This window comes from Malania oleifera, chromosome 11, assembly GCF_029873635.1.
Source record: "Malania oleifera isolate guangnan ecotype guangnan chromosome 11, ASM2987363v1, whole genome shotgun sequence".
Lineage (NCBI taxonomy): Eukaryota > Viridiplantae > Streptophyta > Magnoliopsida > Santalales > Ximeniaceae > Malania > Malania oleifera.
This window is the reverse complement of record NC_080427.1, coordinates 19,109,486-19,136,953: the sequence shown is the minus strand read 5'-3', so window position 1 is coordinate 19,136,953 and position 27,468 is coordinate 19,109,486. Positions and strand designations below refer to the sequence as shown.

Below are 27,468 nucleotides of genomic sequence, written 5' to 3'. Positions count from 1 at the left end.
TGGGCCATATGAGATCTTGGAAAGGATAGGTCCAATTGCTTATCAAGTGGTGTTACCCTCAGCACTATCCAGAGTTTATGACGTGTTTCACGTATCAGTTCTGAGGAAGTACGTGCCAGACACTTCGCATGTGCTAAGTTATGAACCTCTAGAGATCAGAGATGCACTAGCATACGAGGAAGTATTGGTTTAGATTCTGGATCAGAAGGTACAAAAACTATGCACTAAGAAGATACCATTAGTGAAAGTACTATGGCGTAACCACGCAGTGGAGGATGCTTTATGGGAGTTATAGTCGAGGATACGTCAGAAGTGTCCTCAATTATTCAGAGATGCTTAGAGCTAGACAGGTAAACATAATGGTAAGTAAGTGATTTGTATGTATGTATGTATGTATGTATGTGTGTATAGTAGACTAGGGTGTTCAGGTTAAAGTATGTATGGTCTTTGGGAGAGTTTTGTATATGTATTGTAATCTCACAAAGCATTATGCTGTAACCATGGAATTCCTCAACCATAAGTGAGGGTATGTAATAAACTTGGGCCGGAGCTACTATGTGGGTGGCTGCCGACTCTTCGGTAGAGTTGAGTCGTAAGGTTAGAGTATGCTTATTAATGGTTAGCAAATTTTGAGGACAAAATTTTTATGAGGGAAGATTGCAGGAACCCAAACCCAAAAAATAAAATAAAATGAATATAAAAGGGAGAAATAAAGAAAAATAAAAGAAAAATAAGGAATTTGGAAAGTGGGGACCCGAATCGGTGATGATTTATTGAACTGGAAGAAAAATCGGCCATGATTTTGGGTCACCCGGGCTAGTCAACCACAAAACTAGCGACAGTTTTGTGGATACAGGGGAAACTGGTGTCGATTTTCCTCTGGGCTTGCTCACCTATAAATAGGTTTGAGCTCATTTTTTTTGAGAATTTCAAAAAACTCACTCTTCTCTCTCCTAGGGTTGTGAAACATTTTCACCAAAAAGTATTTCCGAGCTCATCTTTACTTCTTGGTTGTCTCTGTCATCCATTGTCTAGGAAATACACGTGTTTTCACTAGTTGGAACTTCTAGGGTTCTACCGTTTCAAGCCGTCTGGGTTTGTTTTTTCGTAAAAAGGTAAGGGGATTTGTTTACATCAGCTATTTTGGAAATCTAAACTAGTAGAACTGTAGTTTATGTTTATTTGTGTGATATAACTGCTTATTTGGATAATTTTACCAAGTAGAATTGCTGGTTTTTTGATTTTACGATTTTGATAAAAACTAGGGTTTTGGGTATGGTCTCCAATCTTCTTAAAACTCATTTATTTGTATTAAACATAAAGTAGGGGATGCTTGAAACCTTTGTTTTCAATTTAAATGATATTTTACAAAATATTTACTATACTAATGCATTTTAACTAAATGAGTGTGGCATGTGATGTAAAATGAAAATACATTGAACTTAAAAGATATAAGCATGGAATATGGGAATTGGAGCTCCAAATTGTTGTCAGGAAATGTAGAAATGAAATGTCAGTTAAATACCGTGAGATGTATGTACAAGGGTTAAACTGAGAGCTGTGTGTGTCAGTTTTTACCAATGAATGAATGAATTGTGAAAAGTACTGGAACTGCTTAAAGGTTTTATGAATGAAAACAGGTTATTGTGCTTTCATTATAAATTGTATATATGATATATGAACTGTCATGTCCCGAACTCAGAAATGGGACCCAGGGGTAAAAACGTAACATAACCTATCCTTGTATCCAATAAAACATCGAAAGACACAGTACAAAGGATGAGGGACCGACCCCATGGGGTTCCCAGGCACCCTATACACATCCAAACACAACAGAATATACATAGTGGAAAAATGTCTTTCTATACAAGCATGGTACCATACCAGAGTCTATACAAGAGCAAAAACAAGGCTCTATCATACAACGTACAACCAGGTGCCCAACATGTCTCAAAACGGCAACCCACAAAACACAAGTCCTAACACTTACCCAAGCGCTACCCGTAGTATACCGGCCACTACGCTGCCGACGCAAGGACGCTAGTTTTGGTTACTTGAAGGACCTGAAAAATATGTACGTACAACAGGGGTGAGACACCTCTTAGTAAGGAAGAATGTAGGTTATATCGGTGTGTGGCATTTGAGTGTTATCATGATGCAACATACACGCAGTTAAATGCAATTCCAGTACTAATTTCATAATAGTGCATACACGCACACACACATGATCAGCAATCTTGGTGTCGTCACACCCTTTGGCCTGAAGTTGGCCCGCGACATACGGCGTTGGCCCATAGCCAACCCGTGAACACGGCGCCACCGGCACATGGCTAGTCCCAGACTCCTATAGCATCGTGCCAACGCTAACTGGTGAATCCACACCCTTCAGTGATCAGCCGGGATAGGCTCACGCCCTCGGATATAAAGCCGAACACTTTGCCAACCTATGGCCAGCGATTTCATACGCCCTCAGATATTGAACCAGACACTCTCAGTACCTAGAACAAATTCGGAACCACGTTCCTACTCGCATTTCAACCAAACACAATATAAACATGCATGCTCATATAACCAAACAAACCACACCTATTTGGTAATCTAAAATCATGGTTTTCCAAACTTATACAGTTTAAAACAAGTTAAGGCATGACCATCCCTATAACACAGTATAAATTAACATATACATTTTGTTTTCAACAAAACCAGGGATGCAACCTGTTGCCCCCTTTTTACAAAATTGTAATAATGAAAAACCCATAGTTTTCCCCAAATGAGTAGCCAAAACATACGCAGGACCGTGGACTATAGTTCCACCGAGTCCAATTTCAAACATAACCAATATAAACACAATTTCCCTTACCTTTCCCCCAATTGGCAAATCCTGAACTCTAAGGCTCCTAAACAGCGAACCAAGTTCCAAAACCTAAAAATCCCAGTACAGAAAGTACTCACAACATTATTCTCTACAAAACTACTAGATCAGAATTGAAAATCGAGCCTTACCTAATTTTATGCCAAAACTTGAAAATGGCCGAACGGAAAATCCGATCCGTAGAACTTGTAGAGAGTCCTTCCATGATCCTCGTGGTAACTTCGAATCATCAAATCAGATGATGAACGACAAAGAAATCTAGAGAGATGGAGAGTAGTAAGAGTTTCTAGAGAGATAGAGAGAGAAAATGAGATTTCTTAGCTGAGAAGTAATGAAAATATCTATTTATAGCCCTTTGACCCGGCCACTTCTTGTCGACGAATTACGTCCTCGTCGATGAGACCTTATAGTCTTCTCGTCGACGAGACCATGACCTCGTCGACGAGCCTGGGATTTCCAATTTTTTGAAATCCCTTGGCTTCTCCTCGTTGACGAGCCCTTAAATTCGTCACACTTCACAATACCTCTGGGCTTCTCCTCGCCGACGAACACTTGGTCCTCGTCGACGAGAAATGTGAGGACTTCGTTGATGAAGCCTTTTTAATTACTTTTTTAACCCTCTCTTATTTAATTAAACCCTTATTTCATAGTTCGGGTTCTTACAATCTCCCCTCCTTACAAAAATTTTGTCCTCGAAATTTGCAATCTCTCATTCATGAACTCATTCATACAACTGAATACATACACGCAACTCTAGAAAGAAACTGGCGACTACTACAACGTAGCCTCATCATAACACATACATACATACATATCCTCACTTATGGTGGAGGAATACCGTGGTTATATACACGTCATGTCATAGGAGTTCACAAGCACACACAGTCCCAAGACAAACCACCTATCCCAACCCAAAGCAGGATGATGTACACGTACTTAAAACAACTGTGGATACTTTTGGCGTATTTCCGTTTCATGTTCCCAAGAAGCTTCCTCAACCTCGTGGTTTCGCCAGAATACCTTCATTAACGATATTGTTTTAGTACAAAGCTTCTGAACTTTACAGTCCAGAACCTGAATAGGTATCTCTTCATATGCTAAAGTATCCCCAATTTCCAAATCATTATAACTGATAACATGTGATGGATCCAGCACGTATCTCCTCAACATGGACATGTGAAACACATTATGGACCCTCGAGAGTGTTGGGGGTATGCAATCCTGTAGGCTACAGGACCCACTCGCTCAAGAATCTCGAATGGTCTGATGTACCTTGGGCTCAACTTGCCCTTCTTCCAAAATCTCATCACCCTTTTCATCGGAGTGATATGCAGAAATACCTTACCCCCCACCTCGAACTCTAACTCACGGCGGCCAACATTTGTGTAACTCTTTTGTCGACTCCGAGCTGATTTAATCCTCTCTCAGATCAAACCCACCTTCTCAGACGCCTACTACACAAGTTCAGGTCCTAACACCTGACGTTCACTAACCTCATCCCAACACAAAGGAGATCGACACCTCCGACCATACAAAGCCTCGAACGGTGCCATCCTGATACTAGCCTGGAAGTTGTTATTATAAGCAAACTCTACTAGTGACATAAACTTTGTCCAGCTACCACCAAAGTCTAACACACAAGCTCGCAACATATCTTCCAAGATCTGTATCGTCCTTTCCGACTATCCATCAGTCTAGGGGTGAAACGTTGTACTGAAAGTAAGCTTCGTCTCTAACGCTTCCTGCAGGCTCGTCCGGAATCAAGAAGTAAACCTCGATTCTCGACATGACATAATGGACACCGGTACTCCGTGCATTCGAACTATCTCCTGCACGTACAGGTCTGCTAGCCTACTCAAAGGGTAGCCAACCTTCATCGATATGAAATGAGCAGATTTCGTTAACCTATCTACGATCACCCAGATAGCATTCTTCCCGTGAAGTGCTGGTGGCAATCCGGTCACAAAGTCCATGGAAATATGCTCCCATTTCCACACCGGATTAGGTAAAGGCTGCAACAGCCCCGCCGGCCTCTAATGTTCAGCTTTCACTTGCTGACACATCAGATATTGCTCCACGAACTGAGCGATCTGCCTCTTTATACCAAACCACCAGAAGGTTTCATACAAGTCATGATACATCTTCGTACTACCAGGATGTACCGTATATAATAAACGATGCGCTTCCTCCAGATCGTCATTCTGATCTCATCATTGTTCAGAACACATAGCCTGGTCCCAAACCTTTATACACCTCCTTCAGAGATGTTAAACTTTATAGCCAGTTCCTGTTGTACCTTTTCCATAACCTCTGCCAACTCTGCATCGCTAGCCTACGCGGCCTTTATATGCTCAAACAAAGTCGGCTAGACCACCAAACTAGTAAGGTAAGCCTGATGATCACCACGCACCAACTCTATACCTGAGCTCTCTAGATCCTGTATGATGTGATGCTGAGCTATAACTGCAGATATAGCCGTAGGTTCCAACTTCCGACTCAATGCATCAGCCACTATATTAGCTTTTCCTGGGTGATAACTTATGGTGCAATCGTAGTCTTTGATCAACTCAAGCTACTGTTTCTACCTCATAATTAACTCCTTCTGCATGAAGAAATACCTGAGACTTTTGTGGTCAGTAAAGATCTCGCATTGCATACCATACAAGTAGTGTCCCTAGATCTTCAGTGCATATACAATAGCAGCTAGCTCCAGATCATACGTAGGGTAATTCTTCTCGTATTCTTTTAGTTGTCGAGAAGCCTACGTTACTACCTTACCCTATTGCATAAGAACACATCTCAGACCTTTCAGAGATGTGCCGCTATAAACCACAAACCTGCCATCCCTCGAAGGAATGGTCAAAACCGGAGCAATAACCAGCCGGTGCTTCAACTCCTGAAAGCACTGCTCGCAATCACTGGTCCATTCAAACTGCACTCCCTTTCTGGTTAATCAAGTCAGAGGCCCAGACAATTTAGAGAAACCTTCCACCAACTGACGATAGTAACCCACCAATTCTAGAAGACTTCAAACCTTCTGCACATTCTTCGGCCTCACCCAGTCGACCACAGCTTCGATCTTGCTAGGATCAACTAAGATACCATCACCAGTCACAACATGGCCTAAGAACGCCACCTGATCTAACCAGAATTTACACTTCTTCAGTTTAGCATATAACTTCTTTTCTCTCAGAATCTATAATACTAACCTTAGATGATTATAGTGCTCTTCCGAACTCCTTGAGTATACCAGAATATCATCAATGAGTACCACCATGAATCGGTCCACCTACTCATGGAAAACCTTGTTCATAAGATCCATAAATACTATCAGAGCATTCGTCAACCCAAAAGGCATGACTAAGAACTCGTAGTGGCCATATCTGGTTCAAAAAGCCGTCTTTACAACATCCTCATATCTAACCCTCATCTGATGATATCCTGACCGCAAGTCAATCTTCGAAAAGACCCGCGTCTCCTGCAACTGGTCAAAGAGATCATCTATATGAGGTAAAGGATAGCAATTCTTCACAGTTACCTAATTAATCTCACGGTAATCAATGCACATCCGCATCGACCCGTCCTTCTTCTTCACATACAATACTGGAGCTCCCAGGGCAAAACACTAGGTCGAATGAATCCCATGTCCAGTAATTCCTACAACTGCTCCTTCAACTCTCGAAATTCTAATGGACTAATCCAGTACGGAGCTTTAGAGATCAGCGCCTTACTAGGTAGCAATTCTATCGCAAAATCCACCTCACGATCTGGAGGTAAACCAGGTAAATCATCTGAAAACACATACGGGAACTTGCTAACTACCCGAATGTCCTCGAGTCTCAACTTATCCCGCGGTGGTTCCTTCACACAAGTTAGGTACCCCTGACACTCATCCAAAAGTAACCTCCTTGCCTGTACTGCTGATAAAATCCGTGGCATCAAATGCACACATGATCCTATAAACTTGTACACCTGCTCCCCAGGAGGTCTGAACACTACTACCTTCCTACGATAGTCGATTACAGCATAATTGGAGAACAACCAATCCATCCTCACAATGACATTGTACCCTGACATGTTGTATACTACAAGATTTGATGGTAGCAATTTCCCCTGAATTACCACTGGGAAGTCTTCCAACATCTTCCTACAGAGTGATATACTCCCAGATGGTGTAGTAACAAATAACACCTCGTTAATGACTTGGGTCTCAACCCCACACCGTCCAACAAAACTCACAGATATAAATGAATGAGTTGCACCCGAATCAAACAAAACAGAAACTTTATTCGAAAGCAATAATAAGGTACCCATCACTACATTCCCCGTATGCTCAGCATCCCCTGGAGTAAGAGAGTATACTCTGGCCAGAGCTGTATTTGCCTGAACAGTTCCTCGAGGTATCTGATTGCTCCCTCGGTTCACATTGGACGTAGGCATGTCTCGCTTCGGTGAGTTACAATCACGAAACATGTGACTTGACTAGCGACAACTCTAGCAGTTACCCCCAAATGACCGACACTCACCCTCGTGCCATCTGTGGCATCCGGTACAACGACCACTAGTCTGGCTCCCCTAAGAACCCTAGTTCTCAGTATTTTGAAGGTAACCAGAGCCCTTGTTCCTTTTCTTCCATGATCCTTGACGAGATCCTGACTAAGAACCAGAAGGTACTGTCCTCTTCCTTGATTTTTGGTCCACCTCATCCTCTCGGATACCAGTCTCAATCACCATGGCTTTATCCACCAAAATCGAGAACTCGCGGATCTAAAGCATACCCACCAATCTGCGGATATCCTTCCTCAGGCCTCAGGCCCTTCTCATACTCGATCGAGATCAAACACGGTGCAAACCAGGATAGCTCTATATACTGAGCCACATACCCCTACACCATCATACTTCCCTAAGTCAGAGCAAAAAAATCATCCGCCTTCGCATCACGTACTGAAGCCGAGAAGTATCTGTCAAAGAACACCTCCTTGAAATGGCCCCACGACATCTCCTCAGGACCACCCCTCTATTTCTCCAATAGATTCACTACAGTCCATCATCAACCCGCCTCCCCAGATAGCTGGAATGTAGTATAGAGGACTCGCTGCCTATCCATGCAGTGCAGGACATCTAAGATCCTCTTAGTCTTTTCCACCCAGTCCTCCACTGTTGTTGGGTCATGTCCCCCAGAGAACGTCGGAGGATGCATGCATGTGAACCTCTCAATGGTGCATCCCACAACAATAGAAGAGCGTTCACGTCTCCTCACACTCTGCCCGATCTCTCGCAAAACCTGCCTCATGAAACCTCAAGGCACAGATGGAGACTCATCACTCGCAGTCTCCTCGAAGCCACTTCCCAAGTCATTATCCTTGGGCTTGATTTTGAAACACAATAGGAATCTATCAGTATCCCTACAACACATATAGTTAACACAATTATCTATCCTCAATTATATTAACTACTCCCTGCTAGGTCTAGGTCTGTCCTACCACACCGACATGAAAGTCATCAATGGTCTGCCATGCTTTTACTAGAATCATCATTACAGGAAAAACATGGAATACCACTGAAAAATCCCGGTCTAGCAACAGAACGAACCTCAACCAACACTACCCACATCCAACATCCTATACTCTGGTATGCACTCATAGCTAAGCCTAACCAAGTGCATAAGGCCTAAAAACTTGGTTAGCTCTGATACCAAGCTGCCACGCCCCAAACCCAGAAATGGGACCCAGGGGTGAAAATGTAACCTAACTCGTCCCTCTATCCAATAAAACATCCAAAGATACAAAGGATAAGGGATCGACGCCGAGGGGTTCCCAGACATCCTATACACATCCAAACACAACAGAATATATGTAGTGAAAAAAGGTCTTTCTATATAAGCACGGTACCATATTAGAATCTATATAAGAGCAGAAACAAGGCTCTATCATACAACGTACACTCGGGTGCCCAACATGTCTCAAAACGGAAACCCACAAAACACAAGTTCTGGCACTTACCCAAGTGCTACTCACAGTATAGTGGCCACTACGCTCTCAACACAAGGACGCTAGTTCCGGTTACTCGAAGGACCTGAAAAATATGCACGTACAATGGGGGCGAGACACCTTTCAGTAAGGAAGAATGCAGGTTATATCGGTGTGTGACATTTGAGTGTTATCATAATGCAACATATATGCAGTTAAATACAGTTCTAGTACTAATTTCACAACAGTGCATACACGCACACACACATGATCAGCAATCCCGGTGTCGTCACACCCTTTGGCCCAAAGTTGGCCCATGACATATGGCATTGGCCCATAGCCAACCCGCAAACACGGCGCCACCGAAACATCACTTGTCCCAGACTCCTATGGCATCGTACTAACGCTAACTAGTGGATCCACACCCTTCGGTGATCAATCGGGATAGGCTCACGCCCTCGGATATAGAGTCGAACACTCTACCAATCTATGGTCAGTGATTTCATATGCCCTCGGATATAGAGCCGGACACTCTTATTACATGGAACAAATTTAGAACCACATTCCTACTCGCATTTCAACCAAACACAATATAAACATGCATGCTCATTTAACCAAACAAACCACACCCATTTGGTAATCTAAAATCATGGTTTTCCAAACATATACAGTTTAAAACAAGTCATGGCCCAACCATCCCTATAACATAGTATAAATCAACATATACATTTGGTTTTCAACAAAACCAGGGATGCAGCTCATTGCCCCCTTTTCCCAAAACTGTAATAATGAAAAACCCATAGTTTTCCCCATTAGATCCCTCAAAATGAGTAGCCAAAACACACACAGGACCGTGGACCACACTTCCACTGAGTCCGATTTCAAGAATAACTGATATAAACATATATCCCCTTACCTTTCCCCCAGATGGCAAATCTTGAACTCTAAGGCTCCTAAACAGCGAACCGAGTTCCAAAACCTACAAATTCTAGTATAGAAAGTACTAACAACACTGTTCTTTACAAAACTACCAAATTATAATTGAAAACCGAGCCTTACCTTGATTTTATGCCAAAACCCAAAAATTGCCGAACCAAAAATCTGATCTATAGAACTTGTAGAGAATCCTTCCAAGATCCTCGTGGTAACTTTGGATCATCAAATCAGATGATGAACGACGAAGAAATATAGAGAGATGGAGAGTAGGAAGAGTTTCTAGAGAGATAGAGAGAGAAAAATGAGATTTTTTTGCTAAGAAGTAATGAAAATATCTATTTATAGCCCTTTGACCTGGCCACTTCTCGTTGACGAATTGTGTCCTCGTCAATGAGGCCTTATAGTCTTCTCATTGATGAGACCATGACCTCATCGATGAGCCTAGGATTTTTGGTTTTCCAAAATCCCTCGGCTTCTCCTCGTCGACGAGCCCTAAAATTCATTGCACTTCACAATACCTCTCAGCTTCTCCTCGTCGACAAACACTTGCTCCTCGTCGACAAGAAATGTGAGGCCTTCGTAGACGAACTCTGACTTCGTTGACGAAACCTGTTTAATTACCTTTTTACACCTCTATTATTTAATTAAACCCCTATTTCATGGTTCGGGTTCTTACATGAACCGCTTGAGAAAGCTTGTTACCAGGAAAGCACAGTATTATTGCTAGCATGAGAGATATAGTGCAACCAGAAGTTAGTCTTGAGTGTGGGTATCTAAATAGTCGACTTGGTATGAAGGGCCACTAGTTGACTTATGGACCAGGTTGGTGTAGGCCAAGTCGGACTGGAGAGAGTAGCGTGACTAGCCTGGTGCCCCTAGGTCTAGACTAGAACATTATAAACGCACAACCCATGCCATGGGGGCAGTAAATGGTGTAGTTATGATGTTTCAAAGCCGAGATGAGTTCATTATGCATATACATGATTTAAAAATAAAATGGGCAAAGTTACAACTTTGAATACCGAGCTGAGGGATCGTATAGTGTATAGGCTTGTATTACCCCTACCTAGGGGACTCTCACTTGTAATGAGTAGAATTATCTTACGCTAGAATTATTATATATATATATATATATATATATATATATATATATATATGTCTCCTATATTATAGGTTTGTGAATGATTTAAATGTGTAATGCCAATTAAAAACTATACTCATGCCACGTAATTTTTTATCTGGTAATAAATAAATAGATCATATGCTTGAGAAAGTAAATACTGGTGCTAAAAATGGGTTATGAATATCTCTAAGTTGTTATTTTACTAAATATAAATTTATAACTAAATATGGGAAAAATAGAGATAATCAACCCTACCGTCTTTGGCTGGTTTTAAAACAAGCCTATGGTTTGAAATAACAATTTATTTACTAGTGAAAATGTTCAGAAAGTACAATACTATACTTTAAAAATATCATATTTAAATTTACATGGTTGGTTTCGGAAGTTGACTAATTGAACCCTAGACTTGGGAACCCTAGAAAAGCCATAACTGTATATAAACACCATTTTAACATTCCATTCGGTTAAAACTCATATACATAGCTGACATAATATATTATCCCCTTACCTATTTTCCAGAAGATGCCCCAACAGGCCGAAACCCTAGCTTTTGGGAGTGGGGCTCGAAATGCCCGAATTAATAATTCACTTCGCTAGATACGTAGAGAACTGCTCCTAGACCTTAATGTTAACTTCCAATCATTGAGTCTGGCGACGATCGACAAGAACATCGAGGAGAGAGAGTTCGGTTCGTGGTTCTAGAGAGAGAGAGAGAGATATATATATATATATATATTTATTTTTCTAAAATATCAAACCTTGCTTCACCTTTAAGTCTTTGACCCGGTCACATTCGTCGACAAAATGGAGTCTTCGTCGACAAACCGCAAAAGGACATTCGTCGACGACCACCTGACTTTGTCGATGAACCTGAAGCTTGAATTTATTCCAAACTCTCGGGATCTCTTTGTTGATGAGGACTTGAACTTCATCGATGATCCCTAGAAGGACGCTCGTCGATGAAAACTAGGATTCATCGACGAGGCCATGCTGCCCCTTTTTCCTTAATTCTCCATCTCTCTCTTTTATTAATTTATTCCTTTATCTCCTGGTTCAAGTTACTACAATCTCCCCCCCTTATAAAAATTTTTTCCTCGAAATTTTATAACTGTTTTCTATCACATCATATGAACTATCACTGCCGACTCTAGGAAGAGTCGGTGGCCACCCACATAGCTACGTCGTCCCAAATTTATTACCTATCCTCACTTATGGCAGAGGAACACCGTAGTTACACATAATGTCTCAGGAGATTACAATATCCAAACAAGACATTCCCGAAGACAAAACATATGCTATATCATAACTAAACCTACTCTAACCATTATATATGCATAAAAACCACTTACCTGCTGATCTACTTCCCTGACTAGCTTTGAGCGTCTTTGAAAAGATGAGGACACTTATGACGTATCTCTGACTCTAAGTCCCATGAAGCTTCCTCCACCACGTGATTACACCACAACACCTTTATTAATGGAATCCTCTTTGTACGTAGATCTTGCTCTCTATGATCAAGGATCTAAACTGATATATCCTCATATGCTAATGTGTCCCCAAGCACCAATGACTCGTAATTGATGACATGCGAAGGATCTTGAACATACCTCCTAAGCATGGACACGTGGAACACGTCGTGAATCCTAGATAATGCGAGAGGTAATGCTATCCTATACACCACCAAATCGACTCTCTCCAGAATTTTGAACGGTTCGATGTACCTAGGGCTTAGCTTGCCCTTTCTACCAAACCTTATCACTCCTTTCATTGGAACAATCCTAAAAAGTATAGCACCACTTACCTCAAACTCTAGCACCCGTCGACATGTATCTGCGTAGCTCTTCTGCCAACTCTGAGCTACTTTAATCCGTTCCCTGATGAGCTTCACCTTCTCTGAGATCCGCTGGACCAGCTCTGGCCCCAAAATCCGTCACTCACCAACCTCATCCCAGTACAATAGAGATTGATACCTTCGACCATATAGTGCCTCATAAGATATCTTGTTTATGAGAACACATTTGAAGGCTCATTTGATATCTTATATACTTAATATGTCCTTTATAAAAATATGCTTGATTTTCTTGAGGCTTTAGGACATAAAACCTGTTTTGATAAAATCAGGACTAAGTATGTAGATATCTATAATACAAATACTGCTTAACATTTGTCCCTTTTGAAAACATATTTGAATTTAGGATTCTTTTGACAAACTCTTTGTTTTAATTTTGAAAACTATGAAAATTGAGTTTGTGACTTAAGTGAGATCGTATAAATTTATGTGTCCTAGTATGCATGCATTTGCTCAACTCTTACTCAGAAATCATGTAAGAAATAAAACCGCAAGAGTTACAAAATAAACTACCTCAAACACACACCCATTACATAAAATTCTACAGTAAACTTCCTTTGATTGTGCTTGAATCCTTTCTGAGTGAGTGTCCTTTTGATCTTTCCTACTTGACGTGTACTCGGTCCAATCTTTGCACTCGATCCAGTACTTCATGTATTTGTCACTGGGACCTGTACTAAACCTGATCTGTAAAGATAAGAAACACTAAAAATAACATATAAGTTAATATCATCAAAATACTTTAAACCATGATTATGTAGCACCCAAGGCTAACACATACCACTCCATCCAACATTATATAGGGTAATTGTTATTGCACACCAATGGTAAGGATGAATAATTCCTTAACAAAAGTGGCATTAATAACATAATTTGATGTTGCTTTCCGCTCCATCAACTCGTCTCCATTGGTTTTTGTTTGAGACAATCTATAAATATCATCTTGTAGCTTCATGTGTCCTTTTTCCTCATTGTCTCGTCATAATTGTTGCTCCCATTATAATTATACATCACTTTTGACACGTACATGATAAAACGAAATTTAGTATGACATGACTAATTTGAAAATGATGTAAATCATATTTATTTACACAGCCATGCATTTTGAACCTAATTAAATAGTTGAAGAGTGAATCTATTAAAGTTTCATGAGAAGATTATTATTAAAAAGAAATAGAATAGAGTTTATTGATCCTCAAGTAATTTTTGGAGAGCGAAAGAATTAAATGGAAGGAAAACAGTTACTTAATGCTACAATCAAAAGAAGAAATTACTAGAGAAGCAATATGTTATCATAGAAGAAAGTAATAAAAAACAATCCATTAATTTGGACAAGCATTGACCAAATATATATAATCAGTGTGTGAAAACTACCTAAAAGAAAATTTTCACACCCTACATTGATTCATAATCTTAAAATTAACAATCTACATCGCGGATGACACTACAACAAGAGTTCTTCTAGTTCCTCAGCACCTGTCATCTCTGCTCATGTCATTTAGTAACTCTTCGAGTTCTTCGGGCCGACAAGGGATAGCAAGAGCTCCCTTCTGAGTGAATCCATATTCTTCCTTAGCTTGTTCTAGCAGACTCAAGAATGCCGGATTAGTCAGGCATCCCAGTTCAATGACAAATCTCTTTCGTTCTTCACCCTTCACAGCGAAAACCGCAAAATGTCCTTCTTTCACATCGTCCGGCACCTCTGTCGCCACTACTTCGGGTTCTTCTTCATGTTCAACATAATTGAGATTCACCATTTTGAAGAATGAGAAACCTCTACGCAGCTTTTCAATGAAAAGCTTAAGAGTTGTCAGCCCTCTCTTTCTTTTTGTGCCCTTCCTGGTAGTCCTAGACATGTGAAGTCAGGTTAAGAGTGCTTCTCAATTTTTGTTTTTGGATTGCTGCATATACTTGTTGGGAAGCCTGTGGGGAAATTTATATCGAGTAATATTGAGTAATGAGAGAGATTTGATGGGGGTGGGGGGGGGGGGGGGGGGGGGCGCATGGCACAGATGAAATTTCTGAGATGGTGCGCATGCATGGGGGGCCATGGCATATGGCTAGCTGTATGGATGTTGTATAATTTAATGCAACAGCTAAGTACTGGGTTTTTTCTCACGTGCTTTCCTTACATGATGTGGTCTTAAAACAGGGCATAAGGTTCGGTACAGCACCTATGTATGGTTCCTATCCTCGAGGCCTTCTCCTTTTTATTCCGCTGTAGTACTGAAGTGATCTTCTTCATTAGATTGTTAGTGAAAAAGCAACAGTGAGAAGGGTTATATAAAACATTCACCGCTGGAATATTTAGCTGTACTTAAATTACATTAAGTAGCACTTAAAGTTGTGGATTCTTTGTGGATGCTTTGTCCTACTGCACAAGAAATTATGAAGCAGTCATGATTCATATACTAGAGCTTATAATTAAACTATTTTTGATTTTCTTTTCGAAACAAATAAAAAGATCTATGAATTATCATCGTTTTATTGAATTAGTTTATAGATAACATAATAGATTCGATTTATCTACAAGTTTTTTCTACAACACTTTATTTTGTGAATTCTCATGATTAAATAGACCATTTACAATAAACATACGGCGAGTTGGCTCAAGTAATCAGCCATGGATAGAATGCTAGGCTTTTGGTCATAGGAGGTTTTGCATTCAATTTTACACGAATGTCGATTCTTGTCTTGACGAGGGGATTGTGGAGCTGATGACCTCCTCTTTTGGTTTGGTGCCACCTAGAGAAGTCTAAGGAACTCGTTTGAGTGATAAAAAGAATTAATGATATATGTCAAGAATCGATCTTATTTATGAGAATGAGATGCTTCTTTTATTTGGCAAGTTATGTTATTTGATGAGAATAGTTTATTGGATTCTCAAAAAATGTGATATTATCATCATGCAAGTTATTTTTTTGAGGAATCTTAAAATGATCCTACACACTAATGTCAACAAGATATAAAAATTTGTAAGTAATTTATGAACATCATGATTGCCGAAGAAGATGGAGCATATTTTCAGGAAACTAGATGAACACGAGCTTTCCAAGTTGACTAATCAAGGTTTCCTTTAACGGTGTTGGCTTGAAGTTGAGGACACATTCATTAATGCTTTCAATCGTCTCCTTGCATTTTTTAAGCATCAGGCAAAGTGGTACACATGTGACAGCCAGTTGGGGGCGTGTGAACATTTTCACTTTCCCTTTGAGAAGCAAGACTCAATTTGTTTTTTCATTGGCTGCATGTGAACGCAAGCTATAGGAAAGATTTGATTCTTTTCATTCTTAAATCTAAGAAGATTTTTATTTTTATTTTTATTTTTATTTATTTTTGAAGGTGTTTTAATCAAGTTTTCGGTGATTCCTTTATCCTTAACTGCGGAATAATTATATATGTTCCTTGTTGGAATTGTATGTACAAAAATGAAATGGAATTGAATGTATTACTTTATTCTTTTTATATTTCACATTCAAGTTTTTATTCAATGTCATTCTTATACCGTTTTATTTTACAACCAAAGGTAGATGACATTAAATCTCTTAAAAATATATTTCTATTTCATTTGATGTACATTTGTATTTCATTCATATTTGTACTTTGCATTTCATGTACATTGGTATTCATGTATTTGCTATTCTTGTATTTTGGGAGATATACAGAAAGATTATAAATTTTAGAAAGTCGTCTCTCTCTCTCTCTCTCTCTCTCTCTCTCTCTCTCTCTCTCTCTCTCTCTCTCCTCTCTCTCTCTCTCTCTCTCTCTCCTCTCTCTCTCTCTCTCTCTCTCAGATCTATTTCTTCTTCTTCTTATTCTCATTCTCCACTAGAATTCATTTTACACTTAAAGGTAAGGTCAATCTCTGATCTTGACATAAGATTGGAGCCGCTTGGTGTTTATATATAAATATATTAAATTTGATGTAAACATCCCATTTTGTCTGAGGGGCTTATATAACGAAAAATTGGGATTGTAGGTTTAATTTCAGTATTCATTTGGACTTTTGCTTAGTTTAGTTTCTGAAAATATTTATTAATACAATAAAGTGATGAAAATATAGGAAAAGCAAAAAATAAAAAAAGAACTAAATACATAGAAAATGAAGAAAAATTGAATACATTGAAAAAAAAATAGAAACAGAAAAAAATGAAACAAAAATTTAGGGAGTCAGCATCTTCACCTTCAAACTTGCAAGCACAAAAGGAAAATGAAAATTAGACATGTGAGAAATGGCACAATTAACATGTGAGGAAAATTAAAGTTTAATACAAATGTAAACTGTTCAATTCAATTTAAATTTGATAGGTCAATTATATTATGATTGATCAAATCAGGTTAATTGAATTGTTCCCTCGGACCTATAAATAGTGAGTTTCAAAAGGATGGAAGAGGGAGTAAAAGAGAGAGAATTTTTTTTTTAGGAAAATTGGAGAAAAACTAGAGAAAAGACTTGGCTACGAAAAGTGTAAGAAAAATTATTTAGCCGAGGAAATAGTTATGGGACCTGAACCAAGTGCTTGACAGATGAGGCGAAAAGAACATGGGATAATTCTTAGGCGCTAGTAGAATGTTAAACAAAAAAAGGACATGTGCTTGCAAGTCGAGGAAAACAATTTAATTATGAAACTATAAAGATTATGCATGATGTACATCAAGAGCTACGTTGGTTTGGACGTTTTTATTAGGGATATGTGTTTGTTTGTTTGTTATTTTTTTTTAATAAAATTGGTTGGAAAAATTGAAATATAAAAGGAAAAAATAAGCTTTCATTTTTGAAATTGTCTTTGTATTTTCTTTAGGCATGATTTTTAAAAATGGAGTGATGGGGGCTTTTTCTAAGAATTTTGGCAAAGTGGTTGTTTTAGGTTGCATTACATAAGCATTCATGCATTTTGTTGTAAATAATGATCAGATATAGGATGCACAACGGAATAAAAACACATTAAGCAAATCAAACACAACCAGTAAATAAGAAATAACAAGAACACGAATGAGATTTACATGGTTCGGCAAAGCTTACATCCACAAAAGCAATTGGCACAAGAATTTCACTAAGAAATGTCAAAGTACACAATACGCTTCACAATGATCTCTCTCTTCTGTCAATACACACCCAGAAGAACATAAATAAGACTCCCTTAGAAGTTTCCCACCGAATTCCCAACCACCCCAACGTTCAAATTCAAAATTCAAATATTTGCTTGCAGCCCAAGCGCACTTGTCGACTAGTACGACCACTCATCGACGACCCCATTTTTTTGCTCTCGGTATCTCAGAGACTCTGAACTTTTGGGCCTATCGAGATCTACTCGTCGACGAGGACAGGGCACTCATCAACAAGTCCCTACTGTGCAGCACCCTTACGTTTTTCTTCCTTCCTTTGTTTATGAAACCCCAAATATAAGAGCCATACCATAAATAACAATCTCCACCTTGGCGATTATACGCCCCTTAGAGAACCCGAAAAACATATCTAATTACTCCACCCTGAACTTGAAACGCTTGGTTGGGTTTGTCTCCCTTCTATCAATTGGAGATATGGAGTAAGTCCGAGCAATGCTTGAACTCCTCAGAAGTAACGATTTCATCAATATATTCGCTGCATTTTCAGAAGTGTGAACCTTCTCTAATACAAGTTCACCTGAAGTAATAAACTCTCAAACCCAGTGGAACCTCACATAATATGTTTAGTTCTAGCATGGTATACCTAATTCTTTGCCAAGTAAATAACACTCTGACTATCACAATGCAACACCACCCCATCTTGCTGTAATCCCGGCTCTTTGATCAAACCGATAAGTCATAAGGCTCCCTTTGCAGTTTTGGCAACTGCCATATATTCCGTCTTAGTCATGGACAATACTACCAGAGATTGATCCATGGATCTCCAACATATAGGTCCTCCTACAAAGGTAAAAACATAACCCATTGTAGACCTTATGTCATCCATATCTCCTATATAATCACATTCAACAAGCCCTATAACTAAAGCACAACCCTGATGCTTGTCAAACATGATGCCATATAACGATGCACCCCGTAAGTATTTGAGTATCCATTTGACGGCTTCCCAATGCTATCTTCCTAGATTAGAGAGAAACTTACTCAGCACGCTCACAGCATGTGCCAAATCTGGCCTCGTACACACCATGACATACATTAAACTCCCCACAACGCTAGCATAGGGGACCTTTGACATGTCTCGGATATCCTCATTCGTACTTGGACAATCTGCAGTAGACAACTTAAAATGACTTGCTAGAGGTGTACATACCGGTTTTGCATTAGTCATGCTAAGCCTCTCCAACACCTTCTGTTCATAACTGCCCTAAGATAACAATAACATCCCTGTAGTTTTGTCACGGTGAATCTTCATCGCAAGTATTTTCTTAGCTGAACCATGATCTTTCATGTCAAATTCCTTATGCAACAGTTCCTTTAACTGATTCACATCAGTTAAATATTTTGTGGCTATCAACATGTCATCGACGTACAATAATAAGAAAATAAGAGAACCATCCTCAAGCTTGTTCATATATACGCAGCAGTCATACTCACACCTTTTGTGGCCAATCTTGATCATGTAGGAATCAAATCTTTTATACCATTGCCTTGGAGACTGTTTCAATCCGTAAAGAGATTTCTTCAACATGCAAACTAAATTTTCTTTCCCTGGTCCTCTAAATCCTTGTGGTTGTACCATATAAATTTGTTCCTCCAAGTCTCCATGAAGAAACGTCGTTTTCACATCCATTTGTTCTAGATGAAGATCATAATGGGCTACCAACCCCAACACAATCCTGATAGAACTATGTCGCACCACAAGTGAAAAATCTCAACATAATCTATTCCCTTCTTCTGTGAGTATCTTTTTGTCACCAACCTTGCCTTGAATTTCTCTCATTCCTTTTCTGATAGTGTAACGCACCGACTCGCCATGTCCCGGGGTGCTACTTTAGTGACGTTTGAGTACCTGATACCATATTCATAATATAAATGCAGTGGAAATAAATGATACATCCTCCCAATACATTCCCAAAGTTCTAAACTACCTTATATACAAAAGTATCCAAATATTCATATTACAATCTATAATATCATACAAAACAAACTAAGTCCATACAACCATCATTCACATCAAGGGACTTCAAATATAACTTAATACATTAGAGTTCTTATAGACACTCACAAAAACTGAAACTAGCTATCACCCTGCCCCGGAGCTTGCTAAGCTCTATCTCGATATGGTCCTGAAAAATGATTTGTATATTCGGGTAAGACACTTCTCAGTAAGGCAGATTACGTTAATATCAGTGTGTGGCCACCATGAATTTTAGTGTATACAAAAATATCATCAGTTGTTAATTAATCACAATTATAAAATCATTCCCCAAACCACACTCACACACACACCCAATTATTTATAGGCGAAAGTTCTCAAGGATAGGGGAGCTTACATGCCCATACATGGAGCTCCCCTTTACTCTAATACGTTATGCAACTAGGCATGACTACAACTAATACTTATCAGGGTACTTTTCTTTCTTAACAAGCGCTTAGGCGGAGAGTTGACTTCACTATAAACATTTACATAGTTGAAAATATACATTTTCTTCTTCCTCAGTACAACGTATCATATTATCCATCATTTCTCCATACACCAACATTATGCTGGTATGAAGACACTCCTGGGACGAAACACCATTTACTTCCCTCCATGGTATGTAAGTTGTGCTCCCGAAGTCTGGACTATCCCTGGGGATCATCCTAAGCCTAGTCAAAGTGCTAGCCTGTAATACGTCTGCAAGTCGTACCACACTACTGCCCCTAATGGTCTGCTAGCCGTACCACTTCTTGGCTCGGGGGTCCCAAAAAAGGTCTCATTTCTTATGCAGCTTAAATGGTGGCCCACCTACACCTCTCAGTAACGAGTTGTGGTGACAGGTCTTGCCGCAAACGATAATTCCCAGAAGCAACTGTAACCTGGAGGTGGTCTCACATACATCAGATGGGACCTAGAGATGTTCTGTAGTCATATCATCAATTTCAGTAAAGAACATTGGTAGTATAAAGCTCATCCGTAGTCCTATAGTACCTTTTATGTTGTCAGTAATAAATGTGTCCTCAAGGGGCGTAATAAACCCATGCCCCTAGCCGCTAAATATTCCTAGTCGTTGTCGCAAAGTCAGTTCCTAATAGTGCAGCAACAGTTCAGTATTTTCAACAATCTACCCAAATTCAGTATACTAACTCATACAGATTTAGATCACCCTTTCTCGTGGTCGCATCTACGACAATGTCCAATTATTTGATACATAATCTCGTTTAAACCCATGGTAAAATAAAACCGGCCGCGGTTTTCCCCCACCGTTCAAAGTGTATCCATAAAAGGCATCTCATAATTCTTAAGGTGATAAGTAAGTTTTTAGAAATAAGCGTTGCGTTTTGTTGCAATAACTACCGTGAAATCCATGACATAGATACATATCTACTATCGATAAGAAGCTAAGAGTATATATATATATCATATATATAAGTATTCAATTGGGTCAAACTTCATAAAAATGTGACTTAAACTTATCCCTTACATGTTTCCTCAGAAAAAGACTGATTCCATTCAAAAACTAAAACCCTAAGCTTTCGATCACTCAGCCAGAAAACAAACCACAGGCCCATAAGGAGGAGGAAGTTATTGGAGAACTTAGCACCGGGCTCCGTGATAGCTTACAAGAGAGAGAAGAAGCGAAAGAGAGAAGATATAGCAGAGACGAGAGATCAGAGAGAAGAGCTCAGAGCGCCATAAAGGTGAGTGACTAGTAGAGATAATGTCCACCCCTAGAGAGAGGAGGAGAGAGAGAGAGAGAATTTTTTATGTTATGCTTGAAAATGAGTTACTTAGCCCTTAAGTAAACAGACCTGCAGGAAAACCATCGAAGGTTTTTCTTGCCCTCAGAAAATCAGCGACGGTTTTTCTCAAGCATTAGAAAATCCATCGACGGTTTGGATCCTACGAAACCCATTTCCTCCCTTTTCCTTCATTTCTCTCTTTTAGATTTATTTTCTTTTATTTTCTAGGTTCGAGTTTCTACAATCTCCCATCCTTACAATAATTTCATCCTCTAAATTTGCTAACTTTTACTAATCATATCCTCTAGAGTTTTTCTTAAATATCGATCCATCTCTACAGATGAGTTGATAGCCACCCTCATAGCGGCCTTGTCCCAAGTTTATTAATGACCCTCACTTACGGTGGAGGAATACCATGGTTACACACAATATCTCGGGTGATTACAATACCATACAAAACTCTCCCAGAGACCATTCATATATGACACCATAAAAAACGGACAAAACTTCACAACTTACCTTATCTAACCTGCAAACAAACCCAACACTTCTTTTGCCGCCATATTGATCTGTCTAGGGCTAAAACTCTCTGAAAAGTTGTGGATAGTTCTGGTATATTTCGTTTCTAATTCCCAAGAAGCCTCCTCAATTGCATGATTACGCTACAACATCTTCACTAAGGTATATCCTTTGTACGTAGTTCCTGTATTTTCCAATCCAGAACCTGAACTAGTACCTCCTTGTATGCCAAAGCATCCCAGATCTTTAAAGGCTCATAGCTTATCACATGCAAAGGATCTGGCACGTACTTCCTCAACACTAACATGTGGAAAACATTATGAACCCTAGATAAGGTTGGGGGTAACGCCACTTAATAGGCAATTGGACCAATCTTCTCTAGGATTTTGAATGGCAAAATGTACCTAAGGCTCAACTTACCTTTCTTCCCAAACCTCATCACTCCTTTCATCAGAGCAATCCTAAAAAATATCATACCATCAATCTCAAACTCTAGCTCCCATCGGCGAGCGAGTATCCGCATAACTCTTTTGCCAACTCTGTGCTGATTTAATCCTTATTGGCCTGACAAGGCTTACAATTCTTATTTTGATGATAAAAAATCATGATGTGTTTAATATGGTTTAAGTGAAAATTTTTCAGGAAAAAGGCAAAGCTCAAAGGTAGTGACAAAGCTCAAAATGACGATAAAGTTTATGGATTAAAAAAGATCTTGAAGAGCATGAGGATTAAAGATAATTTGATGAATGCCCAAAGAAAAGACCAGAAACTCAAAGATGATGGAAGAACAAGGACTTACTTGAAGATCAAAGGAATAAAGTTTTAAGGATGTTTGTATGTAAGTACTTCAAGTTAATTTCAAGTATAAACTGAATTGAAACTCTCATAAAATCAGAAGAAACTTAGAAATATAGTTTTAGAAAAACCCTAAAGTATGTTTTTCAAATCAAAGAAAAGAAGGGTTTAAAAATAAAGTTTTTTTTTATTAAAAAAAATAGAAAGGTCAAGCGACTGCCTCAACTTGCCAGCCTCAACTTGCCAGGCGACTGCCCAAATTAATTGAATAAAATTCAAAGAGGTAGTAGGGTGCCAGGCGACTGCCTGAACATAGCCAAGTTCCTGGGTGGTCATGCCAGGCGACTGCCTTGGTTCTGGAAGGCAATTGCCAATGTTAGTGTTGTAAATTTCTTCTATGACAGATGACTGCCACTCGAACGTTGGCTTAAAAACATCCAATGGGAAGATTTTTTTAAATGGATTTTTTGGCACTATTATTTTGAAAAACTTGGGGATTACTTCAAGGAAACTTAGGGGATAAGGAATTACTTTTAAACTTCTATAAATAGCCCCAAACTTCAAAGATTTTTAAAACACCAAGAAATTTCCAGCAATCAAAGTTCTCTAAAAAGCTCTCAAACTCTCTAGTGTTCATTCATCTTCAACTACTGAGTTACTACTGGTTCAAAATCCAAAGTAAAGCCTTCAAAATATGAATCTTTCAATATTTGGAAGATATTTGGTGATCTAAAATTAGTATTGAACTTCAATCCTTTTATATTTGATTTACTTTGAAGTATACTTGTGCTGAATGTTGTACTAACCTACTCTGTTGTGAGAGTATTTTCTTGTACACAAACTCTTCTCTATCTTGATTCTTGTTTATAGACGATTCAAGGCTGTAGAATCGTTGGACCAAATTAGGGAATTTTGTTTGGAGAGGCAGGCTCTAGCCTAACGGAATGAGTGATTGTAATCGGTATTGTTCCACCCGTCAACGAAACTAAACTAGTGAATCCTTTGGTGGTTTGCCAAAGGCGAGGACGTAGGCTGGGTATAAGCTGAACCTCGTAAAACCTTATGTCTCTCTTTTCTTCCTTACTCTTTATTTTCTAGCAATACTTACAACCTGCGTGTATGCTTTAAATTGTTAATTTTGAGTGTATGGTTGTTAAATAGACTGGAGGATAATTTGTTTTGGCTTGATCAACATTGATTGCGGAAACCGAAAAGGACTACATTGGTTGATCATCCTAAACTTATTAATCTGAAAGTTTGTTTAAAAACTAAATACTAAGAAGAATTGTGAGTTTGGAATAAACACAGGGCTTACATAAATTCAACGTGCTTTACAATTTAGTATAGGGCTATTGATTCAAAGATCAAGATTTTGATTATCTTGTTGATTGGTTGTGGTTGAATTGATTTTGTATTTACTTATTGTGATTGTTGAAAAACAAATTGTTAAAATTAAAAATTTTTAAAATTCAATTCACTCCCCCTCTTGAGAAGCTATCCTAATTTCAATTGGTATTAGAGCCTAGTTATAGAAAATTCCTAACAAGAAGCTATAAAAAGATCTAAATGGCAAACATAGGAGTAGCACCTTTTGGAGAGGGCCAATCCTCAACTCGTCCACCAATCTTTTGTGGACACAACTACACCTTTTGGAAAAAGAGAATTCAAATATACCTCTAACACATGGATTGGAAAGCATGGGAAGTAGTTATAGATGGAGACCTTATTCCCACCAAGATAGTAGATGGAAAACCTATTCCAAAAGAGAAAAAGGATATGATCGATTCAGATTATAAAATGCTTTAAATGAACTCAAGTGCTATAAATGCTTTGTATTGTGCTTTAGATGCTAACGAATTTAATAGGGTCATGGCTTGTAAAACGGCTAAAGAAATATGGGACAAATTAGAAGTTACATATGAAGGAACTGTTGATGTTAGGAACAATAGGATAGACATGTTAACAAGCGAATATGAAACATTCAAGATGAATTCAGATGAATCCATATCAAGTATGTACACAAGATTCACCCACGTAATTAATTCCTTAAGTACCTTAGGAAAAGCTTATACCACCTACGAAATGATTAGGAAAATTTTGAGAGGCCTTCCCTCCATATGGGAACCTAAGGCTACGGCAATTATTGAAGGAAGAAACCTTAAGACCACCTCCTTAGATGAACTCATAGGTTCACTCCTTACCTATGAAATGACTCTAAAAGAAAGAAATCCTAAACCAAAGCATAAGAAATCTATTGCACTAAAAGCATCAAGCCACAACTCAAGTGAAGAAGAAAGTGAAACAAGTGACTTAGATCAAGATGAATTAGCATTCATCACTAAGAGACTAGGAAAGTTTTATAGAAGGAATAAAAGATTTCCTAAGAAGTTCAACCAAAGGAAAACTGAAAAAGGAGAATCAAGTAGAAAATAAAATAAAATTAAAAGTGAACCTCCTATATGCTATCATTGTAAAAAATCAGGACATATCAAACCGAACTGCCCATTGCTCAAGAAAGATAAGAAGAAAAAGAAGGAAGCTATGAAGGCTACTTGGGATGACTCAAGCTCTAGCGAAATAGAAAACGAATCAAGCGGACAAGAAATGGCAAACGTATGCTTCATGGAGAATGATGAAGAGGTAAATTCCTACTACTCTTCAACAGAATCTTGCAATAAATCTTATGATGAGTCATGTGATAGTATGCCCTCATACAAAGAATTACAAGTTGAATTATTTTTCTTACATAAAAGATTCAAAAAAATTTCCAAAAGAAGTATAACCTTGAAGGATCAAAATAAAGAACTATTGAAGCAACTTAAATCATTCAAAACCATTGAAAAAGAAAAAGATTCTTGTACTGAGAAGTTAGAGGAGGAAGTAAGTAAAGTAACTCAAGAATTAGGCAAAACTCATAAAGAAAACTTGAATAGAAAGGATCTAGAAATAAATGAACTAAAGAAATTAGTAGAAGATAAAGAAAAAAAATTATATATAATTTTACAAAAGGTAAAGATAATTTTGAAAAAATGATTGGATAGCAAAGGCTACATGGGAATAAAGAAGGAATAGGTTACAATGGTAAAACAAACAAAAAGAATAAGAATTATACATAGGATACTTCGTCAAGGAAGCCAAGCACTATGCTAGCACTTCCTCAAACAACAAACATGAACACACTACTTGCTATATGTATAAGACTAAAGGTCACGTAATGTTTGGTTGTCCACTAAAAAGGAAGTATGTTAAAGTACAAGGAGAATGGAAAGTTAATAATGGAACTAACAACAAAAAAAAGAAAGTTAAAAGGATTTTGGTTCTAAAGACTAACACAATGAATCCTCCATTGTAGGTATGTTTTAGGACAACATCATCAACGGACAAGTGGTACTTGGACAACGGGTGTTCAAGACACATGACCGGTGATAAGACCAAATTTTCCTCTCTAGGAAAAAAAGATGGAGGATATGTCACCTTCGATGATAATGCCAAAGGTAAGATCATTGGCATTGGGAGAATAGGTAAAGAACCTTCTATTACTATTGATAATGTATTATTAGTAGAAGGTTTAAAACACAATCTTTTAAGCATTAGCCAATTGAGTGACAAAGGGTTTGAAATAACCTTAAAGAAAGAAAAATGTGTTATTCAAAATCCCAAAGAAAATAAAATCTTGTTTATAGCTCTTAGGATAAATAATGTTTATTGTATAAATCTTGAGAATCTAATGAATCAAAACATAACTTGTTTGGTTGCCATGAATGAAATAAGTCGGCTATGGCATAGGAAGTTAGGATATGCTAGCATGGACTTATTATCCAAATTATTAAAGAAAAATCTTGTAAAAGGATTACCAAATACCAAATTCATAAAAGATATGATGTGTGACGCATGCCAAAAGGGAAAGCAAGTTAAAACAAGCTTTAAAAAGAAAAAGTATATATCTATTGAAAGACCCCTAGAACTATTACACCTAGACTTATTTGGTCAAACTAGAACTTTAAGCCTAGGAGGAAAACAATATGCTTTTGTAATAGTGGATGATTATTCAAGATTCACTTGGATATTATCCCTAACAAATAAAGATGAAGCTTGTGACATGCTAATCACCTTATGTAAGAAATTACAAAATGAAAAGGGCTATAATGTAACAAGTTTTAGAAGTGATCAAGGTAGGGAGTTTAGAAACAAAGAGGTTGATAAATTATGTAATGAATATGGAATAAACCATAATTTCTCAGCACCTAGAACTCCACAACAAAATGGAGTTGTAGAAAAAAAAAAATAGAACCCTACAAGAAATGGCAAGAACAATGATAAACGAAAATAACCTACCTAAATTCTTTGGGGCTGAAGCTGTAAATGTAACATGTTATATTGTAAATAGGGTATCTATAAGATCAAGTATGGACAAAACACCGTATGAACTATGGAAAGGAAGAAAACCTAATATCTCTTACTTTCATATATTTGGATGCAAATGCTTTATCCTTAATACTAAAGATGATTTAGGAAAGTTTGATGCAAAATCTAATGAAGGTATCTTTTTAGGCTA

General features: G+C 38.3%; 1 protein-coding gene across 1 annotated transcript; it reads right to left on the bottom strand.

The window, feature by feature from the left end:
• Positions 1 to 14,019: 14,019 nt before the first annotated feature.
• Positions 14,020 to 14,652, bottom strand: LOC131168248 (protein SMALL AUXIN UP-REGULATED RNA 51-like). The gene has a single exon (XM_058127551.1). The coding sequence runs from the start codon at positions 14,603 to 14,605 to the stop codon at positions 14,219 to 14,221; it is 387 nt and encodes a 128-aa protein (XP_057983534.1). The 5' UTR covers positions 14,606 to 14,652; the 3' UTR covers positions 14,020 to 14,218.
• Between the last annotated feature and the right edge of the window lie 12,816 nt (positions 14,653 to 27,468).

Coding starts and splice junctions, on each gene's coding strand:
- LOC131168248 (XM_058127551.1), bottom strand. CDS start 14,605: ATGTCTAGGACTACCAGGAAGGGCACAAAAAGAAAGAGAGGGCTGACA.